The 24208-nt window shown below is 34.9% G+C and overlaps 2 protein-coding genes across 6 annotated transcripts in view; one reads left to right on the top strand and one right to left on the bottom strand.

Annotated features, from left to right (window-relative positions):
• The first annotated feature begins 2242 nt into the window (after window positions 1-2242).
• ARL13B (ARF like GTPase 13B) overlaps window positions 2243-24208 on the top strand; it is a 42145-nt gene continuing 20179 nt past the window's right edge. For 2 of the 5 annotated variants that reach the window (XM_070943740.1, XM_070943744.1), the window contains exons 1-5: window positions 2243-2307; window positions 3492-3600; window positions 4208-4371; window positions 7970-8040; window positions 9326-9575. In XM_070943740.1, coding sequence (XP_070799841.1) covers window positions 4313-4371; window positions 7970-8040; window positions 9326-9575 — 380 coding nt within the window. In that variant the 5' untranslated portion in view covers window positions 2243-2307; window positions 3492-3600; window positions 4208-4312. Of the gene's footprint in view, window positions 2755-3491; window positions 3601-4207; window positions 4372-7969; window positions 8041-9325; window positions 9576-24208 lie in introns of all 5 variants that reach the window. The other 3 variants (XM_070943743.1, XM_070943741.1, XM_070943742.1) reach the window with 3 other exon arrangements.
• STX19 (syntaxin 19) lies at window positions 17681-18562 on the bottom strand. The gene has a single exon (XM_070943738.1). It carries the CDS (start codon window positions 18560-18562, stop codon window positions 17681-17683), a length of 882 nt encoding a protein of 293 aa, XP_070799839.1.

The following is a 24208-nucleotide window of genomic DNA, read 5'->3' as shown; positions in this document are numbered from 1 at the left end:
TGTATAGCTTGTTTTTACAAAGGTCATTTAACAACAGCAACAAAAAGCCTCAGTCCACACAGGGAAATCCATGAATTCAAACTTGAGGTCACAATATATATACAAGCGTTTCTGATCTCAATACAGGCAACTTAGTATTACTTGGTCTGTTGTGTGGATGTTTGGGTGTTTAGGGATGGGGAATTTGTGGTGGGTGGGGGTGTGTTTGGGGATTGTTATGTGTGTTGGACCTGGTCTTTGGTGTTAAGTGAATTTTGTTGTATGGGTATACTGTGTATATACATACAATGACAATAAAGCTATTAAAACAAAACCGGAGATAAAGGTGGTGAAAAAGGGATAAATATACAAGGTTTACTTTACAAAAACATACATTTGGTCAATATTTTATACATTCCAAATCCTTGTTTACTATGAAGGCTACTATGTAAATGATTGTAAATAATTCCATTGTGAATTACAACATTCTAATTAAATTTAAGATAAATCAAATATAGTGCATATAGAATGCAGTAGTCATAACTTCTCAACAAGCTAGGTATTGGTGGTGGGATACATTTCAAATTAGGATAGCTAAAATAAATGAAGAAAGCAAAACAAGTAAAATTCATACATTTTTGGAACATACATGAGGCTGCCCTTGAAGAGCACCCGGAAGCTCCAGTTGGTGTAAAATGCAGCGGGCCACATGGTTTTGTGCAGACTCTAGTTGTCTCCTGCGGGAGCTGCATTGGTTGCTGATTTGCTTCTAGGTGCAATTCAAGGTGATGATTGTCACCTTTAAAGCCCTTCGTGGCTTGGGACCAGGTTATCTGAGAGATCATCTCTTGCCGGTCACATCTACCTGACCCATCAGACCGGGGAGGTAGGGAATGTTGCGGGTCCCATCCCTGAAGGAGATACACCTAGTGGGACCCAGAAGAAGGACCTTCTCCATGGTGGCTCCGTCTCTCTGGAACATCATTTCCCCAGAGATTAGAATGGCCCCCATTCTAATATTCTCCCAGAAGGCACTGAAGACCTGGTTTTGCCAGTGGACCTGGGGAACCCAGACAAGGATGAAGGCCATTAAATGGTTTGTGTGATCTGTTGTTGCCAGGGTGGAGGTGGGGGTGGGGAGGTGGGGGTGATTTTGTTATATTGTACTATATTAATTGATTTGATTCTTTTTGTTAGTTTTTGTTTTCAATGTGGTTTTATATTCTGTAAGCCGCCTTGAGTCGCCATGGGTAAATAGACAGCAATATAAATTCAATAAATAAATAATTAAATTTATCATTTCTAATATAGTAAATTATGGCTTATCGATAGCTTTTTTGGGGGGTGGGGGGGAATAAAGTATGCCTAACTGCTAGGGTAGCCAGTTATTTTTGTTGCCTGATTCAAAAGTACAAATCTTGCTCTCAATCAAAACTTTCAGTACACTTCTTCAAATGACATCTGAACCACTTCAGAAAATGTCTTCTCTTTGTAAATCCCACATTGGTTAAATGTGGTTAAAGACCTCAGAAACATTAAAAATAATAAAAACAAAATATTGCTAGGTGAGACTCCTTCAGAGTAGAAGTAGCAGGGTGCTGTTCTGGAACACTTATTAGTATTGGATCAAGAATAAGTGATTAAAGTCTTATTGAATTACAAGATGCTCGACCTTTGGTAGGTAGTCAAGTAAGGATCAATATTTCCTGCAGCTCCTACTCTGTCTGTTCTCCTAAGCAGGAAACATGTGGAAATGTTAAAACTTCTCCAGATCTGTGATAGACTACCAAAGTATTTTTTTTATTTTATTTGGCGGCCACTATTTAACAATGAGATTATATTGAATCTGGCTATACAGTTTTGTAAAAATCTTCAGATCCCCCGCCCCCGCCCCTCAGTCACTTTCCAGGAGCGCACGCGCACAGGGAATAAAGCAGCACTCCAATTCAAGAATTCCAGGCACCCGTCCGTCATTCTGGAAACTAAATCCTGCCTCCTCGCGGGACCAATGATTGGTGGGTGCCATCAGTCAAGGAATCCTTCATTGGCTGTTTCCTTTCCTCATTTGGGGTCTTGTCTCTATTTCTCTCATTCTCTCCCCCTCTCCCCCCTCCCTCTCTCGTAGTTAAGGGAGACCGACGTAGTTACGCGTCCTTCCTGCGCACGGTTGCTATCGGAGACTAGCCAATAAGCATACTCCGGGAGCATCACGTGAAGACGTCTAGATAAACTTGCGAAAGAGGCGCGGTCACGTGACTTTGTAGAAAGGCCGCCCCGAGAACCTATGGCTACTATAGGATTTCTCAGCGACGGGGAGACGAGAAGACGGTCAGGAGGCCCTCGGGGGCGGGAGAGCTTTGTGAATCTAATTTAACGTGGGGGCGAGGGGGGCGCCTGGGCTGCTTGTTTAGAGCCGAAGGCTTGGCGCATTCCTTTATTTTTTTTTCCCCTCTGGCCATCCTAATAAATCATTGTAACAGAACAGTTCTCATAGCTCGGAACGATTCGTTCAGTACTGGGCTGCTGGCCACCGTTGTTAGTGCTCTGGTACGACAGTCATTCCCGGGTCCAAAGATTTGGTGGCGTTGAATAACTGCCCCCGTCCGTGCGTTTCTCGCGCGTGAACACGCTCATGTCTCGGGCTTATGACACCGGAATTTAAAATGAACGATGGAATGCAATTCATATTTATTCGGCTTTTGAGTACAGCACATCGCAGAATATAAAAGCCGAAGCAGTGCCTTTCTAATGTAGGACCAAAGCTTACAATTGTTTGTAAGTTTGTATAATAGTCAGCTCACAAAATACACTTTTTGGGAGTGTGCATATTTCGTCTATAAGGCATTGCCGTGTTTTGTTTTGTTTTTAATTATTTGAACTGTTTAATAGACTATCAAGGAGGAAAGCTGAACTTGCCTGTAGAGAAGCATTTGAGAGGAGACGGCGGCATGAATCAGAATTATCTGTGCATTAATCACAGTTGTATTGTTTACATTTTATGTAATACATGATACATAAGGTATCATACATGATAATACATGATACATAAGGTATCATGAAACACTCATGCATATTTGAAGGAGGATGGAAAAATTAGGTGGCTCAATCTGACAATAAGCTTTAGTTTGAACTTTAGTTACGATTTAAAAGCCATCCTTGATCCATGAAGCTTTCTGACTTCGCCGTATTCCTTAATCATAAATAAATAAATCCATTGCTTTTATAATTACTGGTTCTACTTCCAGTGCTGTTAACTGTTAAAGTTAACATCTTTAACTGCATTTTTAAAAACCACATACATATGCTCCATTAGAAGTTTTGGATACATTCTACAAATCAGCCTACAGCAGATCTTATACCTGATTTCATTGAATAATAATGAAATCATTTCATACATGCCTTACAAATAATGCATGTCACAATTGGATGCGTAAAGCTTTCATTCCTTTTTAGAAATAATACTATTAACAATTTTATGATGTGCCTCTCCTTTTTTAATTCATTTATTACAGAATGTCCTACTGTATTATGGAGATTGTAAGGTGATTCTGCCTCGTTACCAATCTTTCTACTATCTTTCTGATAGTGGTTGTTTAGTGTAACAAACCAGTGCTTGCTCAGGTGTGTGCCTGTAATATTAAAATTCTAGGAAATATTGTATTTTTTGTATTTAAATTACTGTTAATTCTTTCCCACCTGCTTTGAATAGAGTAAATTATTTTTTAAAAACTAATATACTTTGAATTTATGGCCCACTTTTCTATCCATTTGACAATAAAGAAAGCTTTTAATTTTTATTCTATTTTCATTTATTCAACCTATGTTAGTTGTTCAACCTTTTCCTTTGATTTGTTTATTTTTAACATTTTTTGTAAAAATAGGTTCTGGGAATTCTGGGAATATTGTGTTTTTGCTGAATGTAGCTTTTATAAATCCAGTTTTTGATTGGCTATTCAGTCAACTCTTTCCTGATTAAAGAATGAGGTAGAAAACTATGGCTATATTGTTTCATATGCATGATTATCTAAAAACTGCTTTTCTTGGATAAAAGATAAGGATGCTGCACTCTGACTGTAACTATAACATTTTAAATAAATGTGGCCCCACAAAATAAAGGAGAGTGCTTGCTATGTTATAGAAGTAGTTCTTTAGTGAGATTGGTTTGAAAGACTACAGTTGCCAAGAACTTATTGTGTATTCTTACTCTCCCCTTTATTTTGGTAATAAGGCAATATTCAAATTGATCTCTTCAACCCTTGATTGAATATTCTGGAATTAGTCAATATACGATACCTGCAGTTTATTTGGTGCTCTGAATGGCTGTTGGAAAGGGATGTACAGTCTGATGGCCAATTGCTGTAGCTGGTTAAAGCGGTGGCGAGAACCCGTCAGGTAAATGACCAGGCTTTAAAATACTCATTTTTTAGTAACTTTGAAGATTATAGATGGTACAGCAGTTATGAAGGTATGTAGACCTGTAGTTAACTCATTTTCACATAGAACAGACCAAGGCAAAATATCTGGAATATTATAAGGAAGATTTTCTGTAATTAAAATTAATTATGTCATATATATTTTTAAAAGTGTAGTTGGATGCATGGAGTGTTATTGATACATAGGAAATGAGAATGGTGGGAGTTCATATTAAGATCAGAGGGAAACAAAACATAAATATGTTGTCTGTTTTAAGGTTATGACATATTCTTGTGTGCTTTTTGCCTATTCTGTTGGCCATGCTGCAAAGATCTCACATTAGGCATACTTCAGTTATCCATTGGCCCTGTTTACAGAGAACAAGGCTTATATGAGAAATTTTTGAGGAGATTGAAAAAGTAATGGAAAGGAAAATAGCCATAAACAGTTAAAAGATAGCAGGTGAGTCTGTTGATAGCTCATCCTGTAAAAGACAACTTAGCCTAGATGGCTAATAAGCATTTCAAATCATTTAAAGGGATTTCATTTAATGAATTCACTATACATTAGGATGAGAAATTTATTTTGCAGTTTCAGTAGTACTTTATTTACTCCGCAACTAGCCTTAAAGATATTTTACTGAAGTTTCTGTAATCCAAGCTTCTTTAATTTTTCTAAAGTTTGTGGATCTAGACAGTTAAAAGAATTCTACATCATTGTTTAGAAGCAGATTAGCCCCATAGTCTCTAGTTGACTCCTTTGAGTCGTCTGCTAACGTAAGGATTAATAAATCATTTTTGGGTTAATTGAGACCCAGAGTACTGCAATTGTACTGTCAAAAATGCTAATGCTACTGTTAAAGGTAGTATTTAGCTTCCAGCTCCCTGAAGTTACTGCAAGTTCAATTCTCACCAGGCTCAAGGTTGACTCAGCCTTACATCCTTTCTAAGGTAGGTAAAATGAGGACCCGGTTTGTGGAGGCAATAAGCTGATTTTGTATAAAATATACAAAAGTATGAAGGCTATTGCTTAACGCATTGTAAGCTGCCCTGAGTCTCTGGAGAAGGGCGGCATATAAATAAATTAAAAAAAAAATAGGCAATCAATAATAATTTTCAGCAGCAGATTTTTTTATGTTTTTGGAAAAGTATCATCCATTTAAAAAGGAAACTTAAATTTCAAACAAAGCATCTATGATGATTTCTGAATAGTTGCTCCCTTCTCATTAGCATATGATTTACATAGGATATGTAAAAAAAACCTTTCCCTTTTCTGTTTTCTGCTGAAATAAAGATTTGTACAGGGAGAAAGCAGAAAAGGAAAGTGTTATTTGTACATATCTCTATGCTATTGGTAAGTGAGCAACTAAACTATTTAGAAATCATCAAGGGTTCTTTGTTTGAAACTAAGTTTCTTTTTTAAAATTTTTGAGCAACTCAGAATTTATTTCAAAGTTTGTTCTTTGCATACTATCTCTGTCTTCTCTTGGAATGATAGAATCAGGAAGTAAAAATGTTCTTCCTGGTGCATATGAGTTGCTAAAATGGTATAAAGTAATTTTTTGAACTCTAATCTTATTATGGTTAATTGGAAATAAGGCTTACTGAATTCATTAGGAATTGCTTATAGTCAATTTAAATTATCTTTTGATATTTGGATATGTGTAAATTACTGTTTAAATTCTGTATTAAAAGTCTGTTAGTTAAAATGCTTAAAATATATATAAACAGCGGTTAATCAATTTCTAATGATAAAATAATAATGTGCAAGTTTGAGTTATAAAACTATGCAGTAAAAATCAAGAATTGTAACACCTATGTTTATGGATTGGGCAAAAAGATTATAATATTAATTATAGGTAATGATGTCTAATAAATTTACATCTTGATTTTACCATGTATTTTTTAAAAATCCTTTTTTCATGGTCAATATTTAGTCTTGCAGATTGATCAGTTCAAATTATTTACCCAACATCCCACACAGCACATAACCTAATTGCTTATATACAGCTATTCCTTGACTTACAACAGTTCACTTAGTGACTGTTTGAAGTTACAACACCACTGAAAAAAGTTACTTACGACAAATTTTCACATTTAACAACCGTTGCAGCATCCCCGTGGTCATGTGATTTACATTCAGTAGCTTGACAACTGATAGTTGCAGGGTCCCAGGGTCGTGTGGTCACCTTTTGCAAAGTTCTGACAAGCAAAGTCAGCGAGGAAACCAGATTCACTTAACAACCATGTGTTTAATTTAACAACTGCAGTGATTCCCTTAACAAATGTGGCAAGAAAAGTCATAAAATGGGCAAAACTCACTTAACAAATTTATCACTTAGCAACATAAATTTTGAGCTCAGTTGTCAAAAGTGGAGGACTGTATAGATACATTTTAAAAATACATAATCCCAAGGAAAAAAATGAAAAAACTTAAGATCTAATTATCCTGACATTATGGATTACTTTTCATTCCTTAATTTCCAAAGGCTATACTGTATTTTATGTATATATACAAATATAATTCTTGAAATTTCCACTTCATATAGTTCAATGCTGTGAGTACTGAACTTGTCAACTTTAAATTTTCCTTTCTTTCTTGGCTTCTGTTATCCATTTTATTTATGGTGGATAAGTTTATACTGCATGCTGATCCATAAAATATGGTTTATAAACTACAATGGCTAATACACATAATATGCTTTGCCAAGATCAAATGAACATTATGGCATCTGAGATATGTAAACTAAGACATGTCTCAATTTCCATGAATTCTTTACTTTTTTGACATGCCACTTTTTATTTAATCCATTTTTAAACTATGTTTCTTTTTCTTTTACAAGATTTGAAAATATAAACTTTTGTCTTGGGTAACACTGGTAAAGACTTTCATTCATAGTCTGATTTTACCTCATTTTAACTATTCTAGATCTTTTACTATACGTTTATCTGTCAATTTTCTGATTTCTGTCTACTCAGCATTTGGCCTCAACAATGAGAATCTTTGTTCCTCATGAGACAATCCTTTTAAAATTTCTTTTTCTAAAAAATACTATTCTTAGTTCTAAAATATTTCACTTCTCTTCTCTTCTCTTCTCCCTTCCATCCCTCTGCTGGCTTCTTCTGTTTTTCCTCTTCCTTCACATTCTACCCATTTTTTTTTTAATTTGTCTGCTTTGAACATTTAGAGATTCTGTGCTCATTGAAGTGTATCAAATTTTTATCTAGAGGCTAGATAGTTTTTTTCTTCACAATAGAAATATTCTACAAATGTTCTTCAATGTGTATCTTAATATATTAAATCATCCCCTTGATGGTTTTAGTACCATGTTCTACATACCGTAGAACTGAAATAAGAGTTAAGTCTCTTTCTGTTGCTCCCTATATTTTTCCATGTGTTTTAGAACTTGTTAGAGACCACTTACTTTACCTGCACTTTGTAAAATAGATGAAATCTTTGTTGAATCTTTGCCATGTGGTTTTGGGTGGTAATATTGAAAGTATATTTATTTGTTGTAAAATATTATGTGCTCTTTTTAAGGACAACATTCTAATTTCTTTTTGTTGGTATTTCAAAGGAAGGTGACATTGATCATGGTGGGTCTTGATAATGCTGGGAAAACTGCAACAGTAAAAGGAATCCAAGGCGGTATGTTGGATATTCTATTTTAACCTATAATTTTCAAAATAATACTGTTAAATTTTTTTTCATGTTTAAACTTGTAATCAGGATCTGATACACTGTAATATTTTACTCTGTTAAATCAAATAATATCTCATTGTTTTGGGAGAAAGAAAGTATATACCACCACCCCCATCCATAGAATTTAAAGACAAGAAACATCTCTGAAAATAATGCAGATTTCATATTTTAGCTTACATCTTTAATTTGGCACTTCTTTGGTTGGTGGAAATATGCATAATTGTATGCTTGTCGATTGGTTTCTTGTTATGCATATTTTAGATACCTTAGAATATCTACTGAATCTACTGAACATTTCCTCTGACTAAAAAGAACTCATATACACTAATGCCCCATTAATTAAGTGCTATTCTCTAAGGTGCCCCATTAATTAAGTGGCTATTCTCTAAAGTCAGGAAAGTCTATCTCTGTATGTTAGGGAATTCCACTTCATGCAGGATAATCATAAAAGAAAATTCACTTCCCTCAGTATATCAACACTGCATATGGAATTCTGTAGAACCTGTCTAATAAGTTTCATTCAACTTCTTTTTGTACAGATAAGGTCTGAAATACATTTTCAGTAAAAGCATGCTTCACTGTAATATTACTGTTGCTCTGAAATAAGTATTAACTTTGATATGCTCTTAAGCTAATGATTAATAATATTATTTTTTACTTATACAGTAAAATAAAATATTTAGCATTAGTATAGGTCTCTATTATAGTTTGGAATTAATGTGGGGTAATTGGTCATATCAGAATTCACAAACGGTGAAGTCATAATAATTGTTTATTTTCATATAGAAATATATTTAACTGCTGCTTAGATATTCTTATATATAGGCAGTTTGTAATTTGTATGTAACTATTACATAACAATTTGATGTTTGTATAATTTATGAGTAGTGTACTAAAGGAGTAACCCCCATGCTTCTTTTCTTTATTCTTATTCTGCAACTATGAAACCCTGTAATTTCTTCCCAGCTCCAGATAATTGCTGACCCTCAGTTCTGTTTGCCTCTCCATATTGTTTGGGGAAAATATAAAATGTTGGGAATATATTTATTTTATTTATTTATTTGTAGCTTGCCTTTATTATTTTTACAAATAACTCAATACTGCCTATACTGTGAACTGTACCTGTGAGAGACCCAAACAATCCAGTACATTATTAGATTATTAGAATAAATCAAAATTCTTATTCAAGTTTCATTGAACTGTCTCTCATAGTATATTTTAATTTTGTCAGAATCCCCTGAAGATGTGGCTCCAACAGTTGGATTTTCTAAAATTGATCTTAAACAACGATGGTTTGAAGTCACGATTTTTGACTTAGGAGGTGGAAAACGTATCCGGGGCATTTGGAAAAATTACTATGCTGAATCCTATGGAGTAATATTTGTTGTGGATTCAAGTGATGTGGAAAGAATGGAAGAGACAAAAGAAACCATTTCAGAAGTTCTAAGACATCCCAAGATATCAGGGAAACCTGTATTAGTGTAAGTAACATAAATTTAAAGATATTTAAATATTATATTGAAAATGAGTGTGCTACTGTTAAATAATTAGAAATAATGGGGAAATTGTGTTACATAAATAAAGCTATATACTCTTTTATATGCTAGTCTTTTCTATGATAGTAAATATTTGACTATTATGATTATTATAACTGTTTGATTTTTGACTATTGATAATTGATTCAGTATTAAAATATAAATGGTTCATTAAAAATATCATTAAAGAGATATGCATGCCCAACACAAGAGGGTGCAATTGATGCATTCTGCATATTGCTAACTTCTGAGAACTGACATCATCAAACAAACTAAAAAAATTAATCAAATGTTAAGATGGTTCTCATCGGATAGAATTTTCAAAGAAATATTATTGCTTAGCACACTGTAAGCTGCCCTGAGTCTCTGGAGAAGGGCAGCATATAAATCAAATTAAAATAAATAAATAAAAAAATATTATGATACATAACATTCTTTCATAAATGTTCTTAGTAGAAAAGCCCTTATAAGAGTGCAATATTTTCAATTTTTCTATGCATTTGTGAAAAAAAGACATTTTTAAAAACAGTATCTTCTGTATTTTGCTATATATTTACAGATTCCATTTTTTTCATCTTTCATTCTTGGATGTAATACGGCAGAAAATTTGGGTTATATATTAACATTAAGATATAAGCTCTTTAGTTCATGTTGCTGAAGAATTTATTTGCAAATACTCAATTGCGTCGGAGAATATTTGTATCCCAGAAGAACTCTCATTATTTACAATAGAAAATTGGTACCCATTGTATCCATAAAAATAAATCTAGTCTTTTACATGTACAAATAGGTACTTCCTATCTGAAATGTTTTGGTTGGCATTCCTGGCACTGACATTCCTTATTGTTAATAATCTGTGTCTATGCATTTGAATCTAATTCTGAGAAACATTTTTAGTTTGAAAATATTTAAATATATGGTTATTTGTGGTTTTAAATAATGAAGCAGAATTTATAAATATTTGAATGACTTGCTGTGAAAACTATTTATGTTGACTGTAATTATTCAGGAAAGCAGTCATGCTAGCCATGTTGCTAAAAATTAATTCAGCAATATGAAGAAGGATTTCAAGCCCTCTCTCATAATATAAATTAACTGCATTTTCCTTATACCACTCTAGATTTTTGTTTACTACCTCAGTAATTCCAGAATGCTAAAAGCAGTAGATATTCATCAAAGGTATCTTGTCTTTTTAAACTAAAACAAACTAAAGAGTAATTTGTTAGTGGACCAATTCCTAAACTGAAGTGTACTTTAGCTGTATACTTGGTGTATAGACCTTTTTTCAGAAATGGTAAAGTCTTTTTGTGCCATGGTTGTGATTAAAGTCAACCGTAGGCCCATTATAGAATGTTCAACATGCATTTATTTATTTTATTTATTTTATTTTATTTCGAATTTATATACCGCACCTTCTCCTGAGGGACTCAGGGCGGTGTACAGCCAGATAAAAACATACAATACAAACATTAAAAACAATTAAAAGAATATATATTAATTTGGCCCCAATTTAAGATAACAAACCAATTAAAAAATTTAAAAATATGTTAAAAAATATGTTAGCTGCTCATTGAGATTTGATAATAAGTAAACATGACTGACTTCCCACTTTTGTTGCTATATCTTTAAGTATTATTGAACCCTGATAAGCATTCATGCCAGATCAATGTTGAAATGACTTTAGGGCTTTTTATATTGTGTTAGGGTAGGAAGTTGAGATTTAATTAGTACATGAAAGACTATCAGAAAAAGAAGAAATGCTATCATTTTAGATAGATGAAAAGACTCGTTTTAGAACAATGATTACTCACAAATTGCTTGTATATAAATACAGATACTAGACATAGAACTAGGGATGGGTTATCTTATAACTGTTAAAAAATTACAATCCTTAACATTCCCAGTATTTATTACCAGGAAATCATGGTTAGTTACTGTTCAGGTGAATTATATCTCACAATTTATAAACCCACCCACAGTCTGTAATGCCGCCCACAACATCGACACACGCAATAGCTCCCATTTTACACCCCTTTTCCCCCATGCTCCTTGCTTGCGACTCCACCTGTTTCCATTTCATGACCCACACGGTCCTGGGATCCTGACAATAGCCAGGATTGCAGGTGCCAAACAGTGTAGCCATATGGCATTGTGCTTTACAATTGTATTGTTAGCAATGGAAATCCCAGTTCCGATTACCATCATAATCTGAGAATTACTTTATTATAGTTTAGTATTAAGTGTCAATCCAGTTTTTGTGACATACTTCACAAACCATTGCTAAAAGAAAAAAAGTATGTGATGGTGGGCTTACTGACACTTAATTTTTCTACTGAGTTAAAACAAGTCTCATTTTTGTATAATACAAAGGTTAAAAGCTTTTTACACTGTACTAGAAAACAGCAGGTACAGCTATGTTTCAAATAAGACATGTTGTAGTAGCAATATTGTCTGCTTGAAAGAAAACAGTGAAGTGTAAACTGGTGGAATGAAGCAGAGCCATGACAGAAAAGACAGACTTCTCTTTCTTAGACTAGCATTATGTTATGCTCCTTATCTTTTTTCTCTTTCTATCTAGCATTCCCTCATGAATGCTGAGCCTTGTTTAACTGGTTTTTCTTATGCTGCTCCCTTCAAAGTATGTCCACTCAGATTTATTTATGCTACAAACCATAGAAAGAGCACAGCTTTATTTCTTTTACAGTTGGTTAAAAATGGCTTCTTCTTGTGCTTTTGACTATGATCGTTATATACAACTTTATATTGTTCATTGTTGCATTTATTTCTTCATCTTGGTGGAGGATTTTTTGGGTGGGTGGGGCTTTTATGAGTCTTAATAATTGGTGACTTGGCAACTTTTTGACAAGTAATTTGTCATTGCCTTCTTCCTTGGGCTGAAAGAAATATTGTGATAAAGTCATCCAATTGGCTTATTTCTAAAGCAAGGCTAAAATTCTGTTCTCTCAATTTTTGGTCTTTAAGCAGTATACCAAATTAGTTGTTTTATGTGTTAGAGAAGAAAATATAGCAAATAACTATCAATAATCACACATAGTACCCTGTTTCTCCCAAAATAAGACGTCCCCTGATAATAAGCTCAATCGGGCTTTTGAGCGCATGGCAATAAGGCCAAGTGCTTATTTTAGGGTTCAAAAAAAAATATAAGACGGTCTTATTTTTGGGGAAACACAGAATCACAAGAACTTGCTAGTATTTTTCATAGGCCAATATTTGGATTATTTCTATCACCTATCAGCACATTACTTTCTGTGTCATTTGAGAAAGACAAACACAGTTTATATGGAAGAAATTGTTTTGCAGTAAAATGCCCCCAGATGTATGATTGCAGCATCTTTTTTTCTTCCTATTTTTTCTAATATATATCTGTAGACCGAATTTTTCCCCCCAGGCACAATTAAATAATGCCCCTTTGTTTTAAACATAGAAATTTTCCTGAATAACACACAGTTCTTTCCACTACACTGTTGCCATTACTGGTCCTAAATTAGAAGGTTGCATTAACCTGAGGAAGGTATTGTTTGAAAAAAAACATTAATATGAATTTTATTGGCTATGTTGGTCTGACAAACCTGTCTAGTTGGTATTGACTTTTATGTGCAGGAAGTAACTCTTTTTAAAAAAAAAAAAATGAATTTTTGGGGTGAAAAAACAAACCTTAGAATCAAAAAACATCTCCAACTGCTGGGGATTATTGCATGTTTTATTTTATTTTTTTAAGCTCTTTGTGCCAGGTTTCAAGTTTAAATGCCAAAATGTGTCATGAATGAATTATTTTAAATTATTCTCCTACCTTCTAAAGGTTCTTTCTCTTCAGACTTTATTCATGGCTTGTATAAAGTCAGAATTCTTTTAGTCTCATAATTGGGAATCTGTGACTTCATCTCAGTTAAAAAAATAGCCTAGGTTATTTTATTTTTTGGAATTTAGTGATGACAGGGATGATATATTGTAAACTATTGTAAGCAAAACAAGAATTTGCATTTAAACAAGTGAAGATAACAGCTACTACTGTAAGTGATATGTTGAGGAAGAAATATTAATTTAGCTACTCCAATGTTTATTCCAGATTTTATAGTTAATTGTTTGTAAACTGAATAAGACTGACCAAATTTATCCTTTAAGTGGAAATTATCCTTCCTTGAATTCTGTTCCTATATGGTAAAAACATATGCCTTACTCAAAATTTTTATTTGTTTGTTTATTCTGAGGTCAAAATGAAAACTTAAACTGAGTTGAAAGTATACTGGAGCTTTGTCACTTTTTTTCAAAGCGTTTTCCTTAGTAAACCATATGAAATACAAATAAACTCTGCAGTTAGAAACGTAATGTTTGTAATAGTTGTATATTTGGCTATTATTAACATTTTTAATTATCTTGCACAACAATAAAAATAGATCTCATTTAAATAGTAATTGTCTTCAGTGCTGTTAATAACATTTCCTAGTTTTCTTCTGTTTCTGTTTTCAACCTGTTTACAACCTGATTTACATAAGGCTAAAACTGGATTATATATTTCCCCAAAATTGATATTTTTGTTTCATTGCAGTAATCCATTGAAGAATTCTATTTTTTTTTTTTTGGAGCAAAGTTGCATATCTGTAGCTATTTCAAAATTTTATCTAAGCTTGTAACAGCATTATGTTTAATCAGTGTGTAAACATGATTAAATTTCCTTTTGGATTTTTTTGAAGGAAGGGATGTTTGAGTAGTTAAGCCTCCTTTGCCTTGCATGTAGTGAATTTAAGGTGGATTAATTTAAAAAAAACTTTTAAAACCAAATAAAAGATAGATTAATAAAAGTGTCTTAGTATAATTTTCAAATCTATGAAATAATTATCAATGTTAGTTACAGAGAAAAATGGAAAGCTTGTTCACTGTTTACTATTTAAATATCTTGTGGTTGTCCAGATTTAATTTAACCAATATTTAGGCTTCAGTTTTAGTTTTGTTTTTAATTCTATATTTCAGATATTTTTCTACATTCCTTGTAATCATAACACAAAACAATTTCTTCCTGTTCTCTAACATGTGGATTGATGTAGTTTATTTTACTGTTTTACACACACACACACACACACACACACACACACACACATAATTGCCTTCAGGAAAAACAATATTTTATACAAACTAAATATGCATTTGTGAAATACGATTGACAACCAACAGCAGAGGTGACTGATAGCATGAAAGTTAACTTCCTTGCAAAAGAGAACTTCTTGAATACAGATAGTCTGAGTTATGGCTTTAACGGAGCTTAGCAACGGTAAATGAACTACCTCAAGTAATGGCCAGCCATGAAACTTAAAAAAAAAAAAAAAACATCTCTAAAAGTTGTGCAACAAACTGGAGGACACTGGGTCTTTATAAGCTTTAGCTGTCCACATGACTGCCTATATAGGACAGTCTATAATCTATCTTTTAATTCCTACCTGAGCTCTACAGCTCAGAATGACAACTAAAGCTTGCAAGGATCCAGCATCCTCCATTTCGTTGCACAACTTTGAGAGGACTTTTTTTTCCAGTTCAATAGAGAAAGCTGCCGAAAGATTTTCTTTTCTTGGTCACTTTGTTCCTCTATTCTTTAGCTGGAGTCAAGATTAGATTTTTAAAAGGGTTAGAGATTGGAGAGTAGAGAGAGCATTTAGTGAGGAGGGAAGATCAGCAAGTCCATCCCTTCCAGCTTTTTCTGTTTTATATTGAAGAAATGTGGCTTTCTGTGGGGGTGGGGGAGAGGGTGAAGCGAGAGAAAGGTTTTTGGGAACCTTATCCTGAAGCTGCCTTTCAGGCAAAGGCCAGCTTCCAAAGCCAAGCAAGAGACAGGAGGGCTTTGCAGCCTTCCTCTGGCCAGCTGATTGGAACACAAAGCTCTGAAAGCAGCCACCAAGGAATTGTCGGGGCCCTAAAAATGGTGACTACTTCCAGGAGGCTTGGGGAGCAGGCCCAAATGCTGTAGGTCCCATCGGGGCAGTATGGTTGGGGGGGGGGAGAAGAGAGGTGGAGGGACTGCAGGATCCCTGTGGTCTGTCATAAAGTGCATGACCACGGTGGCACTGCAAACTGTATAACTTTGAGACAGGTCATATATAGTTTTGGAGTGTGAGCCTTAACTATGAACTGTTGTTAAGTGGCCTGTCATTTCTCAAGACTGCTTGTAATTATGTCTAATTTCCTCTTCTCCTCTTCCTTTTTAGTACATACTGTTAACACACTTATTGGTTTTTTGGGGGATATTTGTATGCTTGCCCAGATTATTCTGTTGTGACTTACTTAGAGACAGAGTATATTTTCGAAACTGAATAAAATAATTTTATAATGACATGGCCATTCATACAAGGCTTTGGTTTGTGCTCCACAGTTGTGCTTAATTTTTACAATGAATAGCTAGTACTTAAGGAGTATAATATCATTAATACAAAATGATTATTTCTTAAAAGAGGTCTTTTTCAATATTACCATAATAAAATATATTTCAAATATTTGGAGACTTTCCATAATGGAAAAACTGCGAGGAAGGATTTTTAAAAGTAAAAGAATCCTGAGTTTGCTGAAATCTATTGCATACATAAAGACACAGAGAGATTAATCTTATTATTTATATTTTTTTAAACCTTTGCATGCAGTGCCAGTTTTTTTTTTTTTTTTAGGGTATGGCATAAATAGACAGGGAAGTCTACAATGCTTTTTACCATAGCCATTACAGCACCATTACAGTCTCATGATCGCCATTAGGTGCTAAGGAACCAGGCTCACAATTATGATGTCACAGGGATCTATAGTCGTGTGATTGCCATTTATGATATTTCATGCAGGTTCTGACAAGCAAAATCCATTGGGAATGCAGCAGGGAAGATAGCAAGTCACTTGGGTAAGCCGCCCTACACGTGTGCAGCCTTTGCCATTACCCCCTCATCCTTCAGCTCATTTGTAGCTTACGCTGGGTTTCCTAAGCCCTGTCCCAACTCACATGTAGCTTGCACTGAACCCCCACTGTGCCTCCCTCAATTCATGCTCAGCTTATGCTGGAACCCTCAAGACATCTTCAGCTTCCCCCAGCTTCTCATAGCACTCCTGCATTGGGTCTCCCAAGCTCTCTCCTGACTTCCCCCCTTGGGATTCCCACCACTTCCTGTTTAATGACCTGCATGTCTTGGGATTATGATTTCAACTGAAATTGCCATCTCTAAGTGACGCAGTCACAGGATGTAGCCCTTTATGACTGCAGGAAAATCTTAGAACGTGCCGCATAGATGCAGGTGAACTGGGGGATCTTACTGGAGCGACTTGCAATCTTCTCTGCCAGCTTTCCCATTGATATTGCTTGTGGGAAACCAGCAAGGAAGCTCACAAATGTGATCACATGACATATAATAAGCCGGACATCCAAGTGCCTGCTTGGATTGTAAACACATGACCTCGGGTACTGAGATGGCTGGAGGTTGGAGGACATAAATTTTAACAGTTGCTGAACAAATGGATGTAAGCTGAAGACTACCTGTACACCGTAACTTATGTTACAGTAGGTTTGCAGTTTTTCTTTATCCAAACTAGTTGAACAAAATTGCTAGGAAGATGCATTTAATTCCAGGGAACTTGGCTAAAATTAAATATGACAGTACAGTTGTGTCTCAAACAGATGCTTCACTGGTACCTGTAACATCATAATGAATTGATAATAATACTCCTTTGTGTCACATTCATGTTTTTAAAGCAGTATGTGGAAAGGACAAGACTATTCCCCTCTTCACAGTGTAACAAGGAATTACTCAGCTACCAAGGTATAATGGTACATGGCGAACATTGGCAAGATCCTTGCATTTGATCCCTTTTCTTATTTTCAAGGTGTAGTGATTTCTTCTGAAATTCTTCACGTTCTGCATTAGAGACATGTAACTAAGGAAAGCAAATATCATGTGAAAAAAATGTACATATTCTTAGTAGTACAGCAAATCCACTTTCTCTGTGACATGTTTAGTCCTATTCAGTATTTTATGGATCAGCTCTTCAGTTTTAATTGCCCAGAAGACAAATCATTTGCAACAAGAGCAGCACCAACAGCACAGTGCTTTGCATGGATTCTTTTTTCGATACTTAGCTGCCAGCCTGAACTTTTCTCTTGACATTTGGACATAATCCTGAGTATTAATGATTTCCATTTCAATGCTGTTGATCATTTCACCTTGTTCATCTACCAAAAGTGAGATTTGAAAAAAAAGGCCTCTTAAGTCTTTCACTTGATTTTCCAGACTGACTAGTTCTCGGTGTCTTTGTTCAATCTCAGATAACTGGCCTTTAGTAATCTTGACCTCTGTAAGCAGATTTTCATTGAAGATTTCCCATTTCCCTTGTTCAACCATATTATTTAGTTCTTCCTCTGATACTTCTTTTCCTGCCACTTCCAACTGACGCATAATGAAATCCTTACATTTTTCTTGTTTGGTTGTTATGGCATTATTGTACATAATCATTATGTTTTGAAAACGATGGAAGAGGACTGCACGCTGAGAACTGAGGACCCTTCTAAGGGCAGGTGATGAGCTATGTTCTTTTTCTTCCCTCTTCACTATTTTTGAAAGATCATCCAAGCCCTTATTAATGTGCTCTGCTTGAGCTTTAATTGCTTTTGTATTGCTGCATTCTTTTTTAAGCACACTGAATCTTCTCATGGAAGCCATCAAACTTTTCTGCTGCCGACTAAACTTTTGAACATCCGTTGCCAAACGATTAATATCATTATGAAGTTGTTGTATTTCATGCAAGTACCTTTCAGTTATGGGTTCCTTTTCAAAAATAACAGCTGCTTGTTCAAATTCTCCTTGTTCCTCTCTAATAGCATTAACAACACGATTGTTCTCTTCAAATAATTGTAGTTCCTTTGCTCTCAGTTTAAGCTCTTGAAGGCGGTCTTTCATCTTCTGTTGAATATATTAAGGTTCAGAAGTATTAAACCCAAGGCAGCAGTGTATACCTAAGAATTAAATCACTTTCATTAGCATTTATTAATCCACAATTGTATTAGACCATAAGAGAAAATGTTATAAAGAAAAAGTTGCAGAAATCTGCCACATAGTGTAGCAAACAACTTCCTGTAGACTCTTTCTATCCATTTTAGAAAGCTATTTCGAAAGCTATATGGAAACTGAAATACACACTATTTTTCACATCTTAATACTGGTATGTTACTTCTTTTCTGCATTTTATCCATTTTTGGCAAATTAAAATGATCAACATATAAACTAGTATTTTAATACACATGTATGAGGTATATAGAGTTTTTCAGAATGGGTGAGTTGCAAATATTGTACTTATGTACAGCTTTTTAAAGTGGATGTATTTGTTATTGGAATCAAGCTTTTGTCTGCTGTTCCAGGTCAGTTGGTTATTGGAAACAGATGCTATGCTTATGTTCATAGCACCTTTCTCGTTTTTAATCCAAAGACCCAAAAAGCTCTTCCATACATTCTAGAAATAAGTACTTTAACTTCTTTCCTGAAAGAGAAAGAGGTTGTGCCTTGATCTAGACCTGTGTTGCTCCAGTACAAAGGCTCTGCAAAAACCTTTCATATCCATATGTCCTTATTTTTATCTCTGTCACTTCTTCCTTTCCTCCATAATTGCAAGTGTACTTTATATAAAATAAGCTCCAGTAGTATATTATTTTAAGTAAGGTATGATCATTAAGAAAAATCAAATAAGTTAAAAATAAGTTAATTAAAATGCAGATAAAATGAAAGGTTTTAGTAGAAGCTCATTATGAGTATCGTAGCCACATCGCCATCAAGTCCTTTTCTGATTTTATCCTTTCACCATTCTTTTCTTTTTATTTTCAATTCTTACATCACTTGTGTTCGGGGTGCCTGTGGCAGCCCAAGTGCTCTGCCAGCAAAAACAGACTCCCCAATTCCATTTTCGCTCCTGCAACCCTCTGCCAGCAAAAACGGAACTCGGGAGGGCTGCCCATGGTCCTTGCCAGCTTCATTTTCACTGGCAGAGGGACCGCGGACCAGACCTTCACTGTTTCCAGGGCAGCCCCGCGGGCCAGATCTAAGCACCCCGTGGGCCAGATCTGGCCCCCGGGCCCTGATTTAGATGATGGTAGCCATAGAGACCCACTGCAAATTGAAGAAGGCACACATCTATTCATATCTGTTTGTTCTCCTTTCCACTAAAGGGAGAAAAAAATGCAATCAGTACTTCCAAACTTTCAAAAACTTAGCTTCCCAATTATCAAAATAAATAGTTGATTCCATTGTGCAGGTTGCAATACTGGAACTTTTTTGGATAGAAAGAAAGGACAGATTTCCTTACTGAAGGAGTAAAGCGATTCCTGCAAAAATTAATTAGTCCTAGAAGTATTAATACTAGAAAGACTCATGATGATTACATACTTAAACATCACTGTTTAAACTGTTTAAATATCTGCAGGACTGCTTCTATTTCCATCATAATAGATAATATTGCTTCCCTAGAATTTGGTAGGAAGCATTTCCCAGAAATCTCTGTCTTTCCCAATGAAAGTCAGTTGATATCTCAAATGATACTTCACTGTCAAAGGGCAAACGTAAAAAAGATGCTTAGCACTAGTTTGAGGTTACCAGTGGAAGAGTGCCATGGAGAGAGAACTACTTAGAGCAAAGTGTCTCTGGGTATCCAGAGATCCAGCAGTACAAGTCCAATATAACTTCTTACCGCTCGTCCTTGTTCAACAACCACAGTTCTGATCAGCAACTCAGTCATTAAGAGAAATGGTTTCTAAGTAAAAATAATGTGATTGCAACTGTGCTTTTACAATTTTATTTCAGTTTGTTTTGCTTTACAGCGTCTGAAATATATGACTCCAAAAATCTGGGGGAATCCAAACAGTGGGGAAGTGTTCCAAAACTCTTGAGGAAGCCAGATAAAAGTGCAAATATTGTAGCTCTTTTTTCCCCACTTCTCCACCCTTTGGTATGTTCCCCCAGTGCTGGGATAGTTAGCAAGAAGAGAATTGATGTTTGTACTTACATTCATTGGAGACGAAGGAAGTAAGCAGATATACATTGTAAAGAGAGCTAACACCAGCTGCTTTCTTATTGCAGTTGTGAGGCAAACAGAAGCCTTCAGCGTGTAACTGATTAAGGTCTTGTCAATTTCAGGCAGCAGCAGCAGCCAGCCTGCAGCAGGTTCTAATCAACTCATTTGAGCTTTTTACCTTGCAGTTAGCAAGGGCATGCTCTGAAGAAAAGCAGCTCAGCAAGAGATGGCTTTTCTAAAGTAAATCTCTACTCTGGGAGTGGGGGGAGGAGGAAAAAACATGGCAAAAGGTACTAAGAGAACGTAGTGGTGAACACACACACACACATACACACAGAGGGGGGAGAGCAAGAGATGCTATGAAGATTGTAAATATTAATATTGCTTACAAAGTTACTTTTTCATTACTATTGCAACTGCAAATGGTCCCTGTCCAAGATAACTAAATGAGGACTACCTTTATAACTTTACACACACACACACACACACACACACACACACACACACACACACACAAACACACAAACTTTAGCATTAATATAAGGAATCAACAGTTTTTTGGAGTACAATGGCAAAAAAGAATAGACCAATACCAAGAGCCCTGGTAGCGCAGCAGTCTAAAGCATTGTTATTAACATCAGCTGCCTGCAATTACTGCAAGTTCAAATCTCACCAGGCTCAAGGTTGACTCAGCCTTCCACCCTTTCTAAGGTAGGTAAAATGAGGACCCAGATTGTGCGGGCAATAAACTGACTTTGTATAAAATATACAAAAGTATGAAGGCTATTGCTTAACGCATTGTAAGCCGCCCTGAGTCTTCGGAAAAGGGCGGCATATAAATCAAATTTTAAAAAAATATGCCATCAATATTCTAAGTACCCTTCAAGCTCCCATTTTTTAAAAAAAACTTTTTTTTCCTGTGCTATTTCATGCTAGCAAGAAAGTAAGTACTCTTACTTATTTTAAAGGTACTATTTATGTTTAACTCTATAGTATATTGTTTTGTAATGGAAGGGCAAATTATAAATGCTTCTTTGCTTTTTGTGGGGGCGGGGGTTGCCATTAAAAAATGGTCTATAAGTCCTTGAATAGTTTTTTTTGTGTGTGTGATAACTAAATAGTCCTTTCCGGAATAATACTGCCATATTTTTCTTTTTTCTTATACAGTCATTGTATCTAAGCAGTATATATGGTAGATCAGAAATGTATAAATAATTTGGATCAAACATTACCTTGGATTTTGAATGACATAGTGGGGTCTGAATGCCAAAACAGTAAGAAGAAAAAATGTAGTTGGAGGGTGGGGCACACTAAATTTAATTTAAAACACACCCATCATTTTTGTTTACTGTCACATTAAATTAGAATTTATTTATAATTTAATCTGCTTTTCATGTAAAAAATATCAATACAATTTTGCAGCAACTTCTAGAGGGACTGTGATGTCCAGAGCTGAAGCTTTGGAGTACCTCTGGTACCTAAGTACCTCGTTGTCCTTAGGTTATGTACTCTAAAAGAAGAAAAAAATATCCAAGGATGTTCTGCCTGAGTTAGCTCAAATATTGTTCTTTCCAAAACTTTTTATTTGGAAAGTCCTTGTCGATGTTTATTGCAAATACTATGTATGGTCCTAATGATACAAGGTGGAGATAATTAAGTTAACACTCCCAGAGAAAGACAGCATGGTTAAGAAATGGGGTGGAGTTATTGTATACAATGGCTTGTAATGAAACTAGAACAATCTAGATCAATCTGCAACAACAAACCTGAGTTTTGAGTACTGTCTCACTACTGTATCACATAGATCTGTGACCTATGTATATTAATGCTACTGGGAGTAAGAAAGTAAGAGTCCTTCAAGAAGTAAAATTGTAATGTGATATTTTTTGAGCAATATTAAAAGTACTATCTGTGAATTCCCATTACCAGGGTTGGAGGGGTCGTTTCTCTATAAATATTTTGTCTGCTGTTCTTGATGACTTTATGCTGTAAATTCAAAAGGCAAATGCAATCTTTCTCCATTACAGGTAATCCTCAACTTACAATTGAGCCCAAATTTATTTTGCTATTTTGTTAAGTGAGTTTTGACCCATTTTATGCCTTTCTTGCCACACGGTGAATCACATATGATGTGAATCATTGCAGTTGTTAAGATAGTAATCCGGTGTTCCTGTTGACTTTGCTTGTCAGAAGGTCGCAAAAGGTGATTACATGATCCTGGGACACCGCAAGTGTCATAAATGCAAGTGTCATAAATATGAACCAGTTGCCAAGCATCTGAGTTTTGATCACATGACCGTGGAGATGTTGCCACAGGCGTAGGGGTGAAAAACAGTTGTAAGTCACTTTTTTTCAGTGCCAGTGTAACTGAGGGGTCACTAAATTAACTGTTGTAAGTCGAGGACTACCTGTACATAATTAACATTACAATATCTTGGATAGCACTGCCTCAGAGACCTCAGCAATTGAGTAAACCATTAATGATGAGAATCTTACTGAGCATTTCAGAAGCAAAGAGAGGTAATTTCTGATTGAAACTACTCCAAAAAATGTTAAACTGTGTTGATTGCAGTGTTTATGCAAAATGATTTTTTCCAAATGACATTCTAGGGAAATCTAAAATTATTTACAGCATTCCCATTCACCTACTCTTCAATGAAAGAAAAAGAAAACAAAAGCAGAATATGACATTAGAAACAACTTGTTTCCTGCCATTTCTTGTGATAAATACTATTGGGGAAATACTATTATGCGAATGTTAGAGCAATAATTGTAAATTCTTCAGGCTAAATTTATTTTATGGATTCTCCCTTCCCTGCTATTTTAACTATTTACACATATTTACACATATTGATGGTAAAGCCAAAGAGAGATCATTTGTAACTATAATTTATTTTTATCCTGCCTTTATTATTTTTTATAAATATCTCATGGTGGGGAACATATATAATATTCTTTCCTTGCCCTATTTTCTCAACAGCAATAGCCCTGTGAGGTGGGTTGGGCAGAGAAAGAGTGACTGGTCCAAGGTCACCTAGCTGGCTTTCATGCAAAAGACAGAACTAGAACTCAAAGTCTTCTGGTTTTTAGGCTAGCACCCTCAACCATTACATTAAACTGCTGGGTCAAATATGACTTATCTAAATAAGAATGAGTACTTTAGTATAGTATATTTCTTAAATAATATACCAAGGTTCTTTGGCAGGCTTGATGGGATTCACAACTCAATCTAAGGAAACTTTCTAAAATCAAAAGTTTTAAACTCATGCATATTAACACAAAAATCAAAGTGCAACAATAAACTTGTTATTAATCTCTTTGTGCTGCCTTAGCTGAATCAAATACCAAAATAATTCACAACCAATTTCAAAATAGTTTTTACATTGGTATAGGAGGAATAATATATACATTGCACTATATTTAGCTAGCAGCATGCTGATGAAAATATATCTTAACAGACAAAGTAATATTACTTCTTTAATAAATTTTGTTCAGATAATATACATAATTCAGAATTATGGAGATCCTAAAGTAAATTTGCATGT

The sequence above is a fragment of the Pituophis catenifer genome, unplaced genomic scaffold (genome assembly GCF_029215685.1).
Source record: "Pituophis catenifer annectens isolate HBS135680 unplaced genomic scaffold, rPitCat1.0.hap2 SCAF_4, whole genome shotgun sequence".
Lineage (NCBI taxonomy): Eukaryota > Metazoa > Chordata > Lepidosauria > Squamata > Colubridae > Pituophis > Pituophis catenifer.
Note: the sequence above shows the minus strand (reverse complement) of the source record. Positions and strands in the feature narration are given on the sequence as shown.

Bases quoted from the DNA above. Each gene is read 5' to 3' on its own strand.
- STX19 (XM_070943738.1), bottom strand. From the start codon at position 18,562: ATGAAAGACCGCCTTCAAGAGCTTAAACTGAGAGCAAAGGAACTACAA.